Raw genomic sequence first — 8,177 nt, 5'->3', positions numbered from 1 at the left:
GAGTCGCCGGTGACTGAGAGCGAAGCGCGGCCTCGATCAGCACGGTGCGCGGCCTCGACGACGACCACAACAACATCAACAACAAGAAGACCGCCGGCCGGTGCCAGTCTCGCTGCCGGCCGGGCCTCCGGTGAGCGCAGGGAGCCGAACATCCCTCCGACGACACCCGCGGCCGGGCGGCTGTGAGGTAAGAGCCCGCCCGCGCCCGCCTGCGCGTTCTCGATCCACTCATGGCCGCCTGCTCGCTCGCTCATGGCCGCTCGTCCTCGTCCTCGCTCGTCCTCGTCCCATTCGTGCTTGCGAACGCAAACGGCCGCGCGCAGGCAGACGCCCGCCGCATGTAACGACAAGAAGAAGCAGCACACACAAACAATGTGAATGGCGAGCGGGCCGACACTTGGCGGAAATCGCCATTTTGTGTCTTGAGCCAGCAGGCCCCCGCGTCCCCAGTAGATGAGCACACAAACACACTAGCCCCGCAGCCGAACGAAACAATTGTGACACGGGGCGTTCGTTTAGTTAGCCTAATGGCGCCTTCGCGTTAGCTTTCGAAGAGCTCCGCGACGAATTTGGCCCAAAAAACTTCTCAACTCGCTCGTCGTGCGCCGTCACCCGACCGCCGCCGCCAACCCTTGACGAATCTCGGTCCTAACTTGTTCGGGTTCGTGTCCTACTTTGCAGCTTAGCCTCTCCCTGCTAATCGTTAGCTCTTTGACAAACGTCTGCGCGTGACGTCACGAGAACACGCACACAGGGTCTGAGGCGCGTGCCCGCGATCCAAAACGTTTCGTACTTCGAACGAACGAGATCTTGTTAACATTGAAAGCCGTCGAACTTCAGTCGTTTTTATTTGTTATTAGTTAGTGTTTTTGTCACTTTTTTTCTTGAAATGTAACATAGCTACATGAATGCATCCATCCATTTTCTATGCCGCTCATCTAGCCCAGCTGATTTTCAGAATCAGAATCAGAATCATCTTTATTTGCCAAGTATGTCCAAAACACACAAGGAATTTGTCTCCGGTAGTTGGAGCCGCTCTAGTACAACAGACAGTCAATTTACAGAACACTTGGGTGAGAGGCGGGTACACCTCGGACCGGTCGCCATGCCAGCCAGTCGCGGAGCACAAATAGACAAAATAAACATCACATTCACACATACGGACAATTTGGAGTCTTCAGTAAATCTAACTTACATGCTTTTGAAATGTGGGAGGAAGTCGGAGTACCCGGAGCAAATCCGCACAAGCGCCAAGAGAACATGCAAACTTCACACAGGAAGGCCCGAGTCTGGAATCCAACCCCCAATCTCATTACTGTGTGGCAAGTGGAACACGATCATCTGTCGATAGTAAATCCAAATGAGTGACACCTCATCAAAAATACTTTTTATTCCTCTTTGCACTTTTAATTGTGTAATAGCATCTGTAAAACCTTGACAAATGACGATAACTTCAGCTATTTTCACACTGCAGGTCAATTCAGATTGTTTTTCCTTCGTATGTGACTTTTTTTTTTCATGTCAATGTGAACAGTACAATTTAGATTATTATGATTTCTTTTTATTTTTCAAGGCCTCTTACGTATGTGCTTTACACCTCGCGTTTGTTTTTGTAATGCGAACGACTACATAAAAAGGTCGGCTTTAACCCAAAATCCAAACTGGGCATCGTAATGACATAATGATGAGCCCTGTCCGTCCAAGTGAAGAGTGAAGGGTGTGTGTGTGATGCGCGCGTGGCTCAGATGGCCGAGACAGTGAAGTATGTGGACGAGGAGCACAAGAACGTCTTCCTCAAGTTGCTGAACGAGCAGCGTCTGGAGGGCGAACACTGCGACATCGCCGTGGTGGTCGAAGACGTCAAGTTCCGCGCTCACCGCTGCGTCCTGGCGGCCTGCTCCAACTACTTCAAAAAACTCTTCAAGAAACACGAGGTAGACACACAACAGGCCCCGTGGACCGCATGCAACAGTGCTCGGTGTTATTTGCGCGTGTGCGTCTAGGTGGACAACTCGTCCGTGATCGAGATCGACTTCATCCGCTCCGACATCTTCGAAGAAGTGTTGAACTACATGTATACAGCCAAGATCTCCATCAAGAAGCGAGACATCAACCTGATGATGTCATCGGGACAAATCCTGGGCATCCGCTTCCTTGACAAGCTCTGCTCTCAGGTACGCACATGCGCACGGCCCATTCGTCAGGGGCCGAATAGGTTTCGGGGCTGGCACGCCCGTGACAAGCGGTTGTGATCGAGGTTTGCCAGGATCCCCTCGGCCTCTGGATGGCACGTCCTCTGTTGTCGCCCGCCAGCCAGTTGGCATCTTTTAATTCTGTTTTGAGAGTGTAAGTTAGCAATTAAACTGCTTTCACACGAGGGATTGGGGAGGGATTTGTTGTCCTCGAGGAGCTGTTCTGTGAGGTGCTTTGTGTTGCTTTTGGAGTATGAACAGGGCTGTACAAAAAAGACGAAAGCAAAAAAGTGGACGAGGTTTTCTTCAGGAGTTCACACCGACCGCGATGAACGTGGTCAGAGTCGAAGAGCTTCTCTCTTTCTCTTCCCGCAGAAGCGAGACGATGCGCCATCCGAGGAGAAAGACAAGTTTCCTTTTGACATCGTAAAGATGGCGCTGCCTCCCGAGGCGCAGCTGGTCGCTGAGGCCGAGGTTAACACTTGATTTTGGTCAACGCACTTCAACACTTGATTTGATTTGATAGATTTCAACACTTGATTTTGTTCAACAGATTTGTCAACAATCTTCTCGCTGGCTAAATTAGGAGGGCTGATAAAAGTCATTCTGCCTTGGCAGAGGTCTTCCTGTTTCTGCTGTTTTAATCGCGTGTGCGTGTATGTGTGCAGGTTCTCGGGGAGCACGAGGATGCACCCACCCCAGACGACCTTGTCGGTGCCTCAGCCAATCAGGAGCTTGATAAATCTCCCAATGCGGCGCTGCGCGTGCAGGAAGCCATTTTGAAGGAACTTGCCAATGAGCACGTCCACAAGGTACCAGAACCTTCCGGATAGTTTTCCCGTGACATCACGCACCTCGGGACACGCCGGTTGGTCCCATTTTGGAGGTATACACAATAGTGAATTATTGTGTGATGTTTGGCTGCAAAAAGGTCATTGGTTAGCTGGCCCAAATTTTAGCACAGAACAATTGTCAAGGAAAATGTTTGGGGTTGCACTGCAAGAAATGCCCCAAAGTTTCTTTATTATTAGCCGTTTCCTTAAAAAAATTGAAATGAATCCAGAGGAGGCTGTGAGTTAGGACCATACATGGAGTGGATGTGGTAAATAGTCCAGATAGCAAGACTGCTTGCCTGGTGGCTTTCAAGGAGGCGGAGTGAGTTCAGTTTGAGTTTCAGCCTCTCTGAGTAGACTCGAGCGCGCTAACAAGCTGGTCCGCACCATCAATCCGAGCGACAGATAAAGCAAGCCCAAGCCATCGTCTCCTTCGTAGAAAGAGAGAACAAGGAAGTACTGCAAAATCTTACCTAGTGAATTGATCTTGTTTCTAGTGAGAACATCTTACTGAACTTATTTTAAGACAGTTTAGATTTTTTTCAAAATTTTATCAGTGGAAAAAAATCTTCCAACGGAACTAGTATGAATTAACCTTAGAAGAGTATCTTGTATCTTACGTCTTTTTGTCTTCCTGATGTAAATGTAGGGAAAAAAGTCACAACTGTTTCAAAATAAGTCCAGTAAGTTCTCACTAGAAATAAGGTCAAATTCACGAGGTAAGTATTATGGGGTATTTTTGTTTTGCATCTCCCTTCGGCATGGCATAGCCCAACAGTTTGGAAGTCAAGTAGAATCATGTCAACCGTAGAAGCCTTTAATACATAAGAATTATCTCCTGAATGAATTAGCCAGTCCATCAGTGATCATGCTAACCATGTCTGAATTTTAACCACGCCTGCATTTCAGTCCACTTTCCTATTCAAATGTAAATTAGTTTTCAACAACGGTTTACCTCACGCAACATCTTCCTCTTTATTTGCCAAGTATGTCCCAAAAAACACACAAGGAATTTGTCTCCGGTAGTCGGAGCCTTCAAACTGCGACGGTCGAGAGAAGACGACGTCTCGTACCCTCCCGCAAGAAGAAAATCATTCATTCAGGAGAAATGCAGCACGTTTTCAAAACTGCGCGCGTGGGTTGCACTCGAGTATGAAGGCAAAAATGCGGGCCGGATAGCCGCAGTGACGTCAGCGCGGTCGCCGAGTATAAAGAAGCCTTAAGGCTTTGTTAGCCGGCAGTGGGATCGGACAATGTTCATCCTTTTACCACCCGGAAGGAAGAGTCTGTGAAGTCACAGCTGGGTGTTGTACTCCCATGTGGCCTCCAGGTGGCGTGCTATGACCAAGACGTGGTGACAGATATGGAGACGGAGCCGAAAGAACTCGGGCCCGAACACCACGCCACCCAGACGCTGACGTTCGCAGATAGCATGGGCGAGGTCAAAGACGAACAGCCGCCCGCGTGGGCCGCCGCCGCCGCCGCCGACATGAAGTTTGAATATCTTCTCTACGGGCACCGAGAACAGCTGGCGTGCCATGTCTGCGCCAAGACCTTCTTGGACGAGTCCAGGCTCAGGTACCAGACGTCGCGCCCGACCTGGCCGACCGACCTTCACACTCTGCGTGTGCGTTTAGGAAACACGAGAAGCTTCATTCGGCCGAGCGTCCGTTCGCGTGCGAAATCTGCGCCAAAGCGTTCACCACCCACGCCCACCTCAAAGGTAAGAAGCCGTTGCCGGCCAGCCCGCCAGCGGGGGGTGCTCCGAACGTGACTCTGTCCTTGCCTGTCTCTCCCAGAACACCTGAAGATCCACACTGGCTTCAAGCCGTATAGATGCCACGTCTGCGGGAAATCCTTCATTCGGGCTCCGGACCTGAAAAAACACGAGCGGGTCCACAGCAACGAGCGACCGTTCGCCTGCCAGATGTGCGACAAGGTGGGTGGGAAAAGCTCCGTCCATCCGTCCATCCGTCATCTGTCTGTCTGTCGGTCTCTCACCCATCCGTCCGTCCGTTTGTGTGCAGGCCTTCAAGCACAAGTCACACCTGAAGGATCATGAGAGGCGACACCGGGGAGAAAAACCTTTCGTGTGTGCGTCGTGCACGAAGGCCTTCGCCAAGGTGCTCACATCACATGAATTCCACACACACACACACACACGATCCCAAAACATTTGGCCCGTAGAAAGAATCTGCTCCGGAGTCATAAAACCTTTAATAGACGGATACATTTTTGTCATAGAGGTGCAAAAAGAAGTTAACCTCTGAATAATAACGTCGGGAGAAACATGTACAGTGTGCCACGTGCAGAAGTGTCCTCCCGAGTGACGGGTGTACAAAGAGAGAAAAGTGCTTGTGCCAAGGGTAGAGCTCTGCTCTGCTCTCCCCTAACTTTTGCACTGGGAGCACTGGTGCCAACAACGTTTTCACTTTCTCGCACCAGCACATAATTTGGTCACATATTTTGGGGGGGGGGGGGGGGAGTACACCATGACCATGCAAGCTGAAGAGACTCAAGATAATATAATATTAGCAGAATATTTTCCTGGGAACAAGACGTTTGTCTCCAACAACAAGTGACTGATGGCACAGGACAATTATTGGATATAGTGGGTGGGCCAAAAGTAGGCTTTTATATATATATATAACCAAAAAACAGGAGACATTTTATTTGAAATCATGGCTCAACAATAATGAATTGAAGGTAAAGATCATTTATAAATAAGTAGTATTGTTAGCAATTCCCTATAGTGCATACAGCATAAAACAAATCTTTTTGAAAAACCACACGGCTACCTGTTTTTAAGGACCGCAGCCACTGGCCTGTAAAAACATAAATTGGTGTTGGCTCAAAGTTAAAAAAAAGAATAGATGTAACTATTTCAGTTCGACTATTGTTGCATATATGCCACGAGACTTATCTAGCAATGTTGAAATGAAGTGTCAATTGTTACTTAGTTTTAAATTGCTCATGCTTTACAGTGTCAGGAGTAAGACTCATGAAGCGGTGCGGTAACGGTGCGTACAATTTCCACTGAGAGTCGGAATTGATTTGATTGCGACACGCAAGGCCAGGGTTGAGTGCTGCAAGGGTTTCCTGGCCTTACAAACGTACCCCAAAACATGAGAAGCAGGTCGCATGAGTTCCATGTCGGGCTTGTAAAATTCATCTGCCTTGCCGAATTGGAGATTCGACTTCAGGAGGAGGGGGGGATTACAGCGTGGAGGGGTTGGATCGGCGTCATTATGAATCTGAGCGGGTACCATAGGCGCCCTTGTCGGCGGCGCCTCCTCGACAGACGACAGAGGGGTCGCGAGCGCACCCGTTGGCCGTTCATAGTAACCGGACGGCGCTCTCTCTTCAGAGCAGGAAAGCGTGCGGGTAACGGAGGAAAAAAAGACGGCGACTTTCAACTACCATGCCTTATATAGTGAGACGGCATTAAAACATGCACTCGCGCAAGTGCGGCCAGATGAAATTTTGACTCGCACACACTGAAAAAAGGGTCGCGTATGAGACCATTTGGTCGCAGTCTTGAACCCGGCCGGGGAGGTGAGTCGCTTCACATTAACTACACCGAGCTGACGGAAAACTTCCATTTCCAACCCACTTTGTCATCCTCGCAACCTATCACCCCAAAAAAGTCAAATCCGCCAACCTGGGCATCCAATTCTCTCCATCAATTTCCATGAACAGTGTTCCCTCGCTATATCAAGCTTCAGCTATTGCGGATTTAGTTTTTTCACATTCATTTTGCACATAATTCGCCACATGGCAGGATTTGGAGTGGATGCTGTAATTTTCCATCCATCCGTCCATTTTCTGAGCCGCTTCTCCTCACGCGGGTCGCGGGGGCGTGCTGGAGCCTATCCCAGCTGTCATCGGGCAGGAGGCGGGGTACGCCCTGAACTGGTTGCCAGCCAATCGCAGGGCACATACAAACAAACAACCATTCGCGCTCGCATTCACAACTACGGGCAATTTCGAGTCTCCAATGAATGCATGTTTTTGGGATGCGGGAGGAAAGCGGAGTGCCCGGAGAAAAGCCACGCAGGCGCGGGGAGAACATGCAAGCTCCGCACAGGCGGGGCCGGGGATCGAACCCGGGTCCTCACAACTGTGAGGCTGACGCTCTAACCGGTCGTCCACCGTGGCTGCTGTAATTTTTTTGGGTGGTAAAATAAATGCTTCCTAGTCTAATACATTAAGACCGTAATTTTAAAAAAACAAGTCATAACACATTCTGTAATTTCTCATATTGATATAAAATCCCAAATATTGGAGATTTCGTTTTGATATTTTCAGATGGGGGAAGGGGGCATAATTAGAGATATCCACATATATTTTGGTTACGATCGGTCGCAGCTTTGTGACATTAAGCACCGTTAAGCTTTTTCTACATATGGAGAGGAAAACGCTTAACATCTGTAAAAAGAAAAATATTGGGGATTTCGTTGTGATATTTTCAGAGGTTGAAGTGGGCATAGGCAGTGATGTCCGCATAAATGTACGTGACGATTGGTCGCAGCTTTGTGACATTAAGCAAAGTTAAGACTTTTACATTAAGTGTGGACTGTCCCGACCGACGCAGGGATATCCAAAAAAATGACAAATTCCGCTACTTCGCATTTCACCCATGGCAGGGCTGGTCCCGAACCTGATCGATGTGAATGTAATTAGTTTCAGAAAGTGAAGGGAAAGTTTACAACCCTTTACACACGAGTGACGTTTTGGTCGACTATAATCTTTTGGTATTTCATCAACTAAAAGTAATGAGGTCAAAAACTAAATGACATTTTCACTTGAACTTTGTGACGCTCGTTTGTTTGTTCGCAGGCATCTGATCTGAAGCGTCACGAGAACAACATGCACAGCGAGAGGAAGTTGGTGAATCCTCTGCAGAGCGATACGGAAGCTCTGCAGGCGGCCGCCATGGCGGCCGAGGAGTCGCACATGGACAACATGAGCTGCTCCTAACGGGGAACATTTGTACACAAAAGCTTGATTCCATTTCAAATAAAACCCTTTGTTCAGTTTCATGAGCACAAACTTGAGGTCGCTTGGCTCCCGCTCACCTCTGACGTTTGGACATCGCTTTGACGCCACGGTGGGGGCGTGTCAGGGTTCGATCGATGAGCCAATCTCAACC

The 8,177-nt window shown here is 49.0% G+C and overlaps 1 protein-coding gene across 2 annotated transcripts; it reads left to right on the top strand.

Annotated features, from left to right (window-relative positions):
- The first annotated feature begins 16 nt into the window (after positions 1-16).
- On the top strand, positions 17-8,065 carry zbtb14 (zinc finger and BTB domain containing 14). Of its 2 annotated transcripts, XM_061758376.1 has the most exons (10): positions 19-187; positions 1,746-1,934; positions 2,004-2,174; positions 2,568-2,666; positions 2,861-3,004; positions 4,356-4,603; positions 4,663-4,748; positions 4,825-4,964; positions 5,053-5,148; positions 7,865-8,065. In XM_061758376.1, exons 2-10 carry the CDS (start codon positions 1,746-1,748, stop codon positions 8,003-8,005), a joined length of 1,314 nt encoding a protein of 437 aa, XP_061614360.1. In that variant the 5' UTR covers positions 19-187; the 3' UTR covers positions 8,006-8,065. The 2 variants fall into 2 exon arrangements, with proteins under 2 accessions (XP_061614361.1, XP_061614360.1); XM_061758377.1 differs by lacking the exon at positions 2,568-2,666 and having other exon boundaries at positions 17-187.
- The last annotated feature ends 112 nt before the right edge of the window (positions 8,066-8,177 follow it).

Source organism: Phyllopteryx taeniolatus, chromosome 20 (genome assembly GCF_024500385.1).
Source record: "Phyllopteryx taeniolatus isolate TA_2022b chromosome 20, UOR_Ptae_1.2, whole genome shotgun sequence".
Lineage (NCBI taxonomy): Eukaryota > Metazoa > Chordata > Actinopteri > Syngnathiformes > Syngnathidae > Phyllopteryx > Phyllopteryx taeniolatus.
The sequence above is the reverse complement of the archived record's forward strand: the minus strand, read 5'-3'. Positions and strand labels throughout refer to the sequence as shown.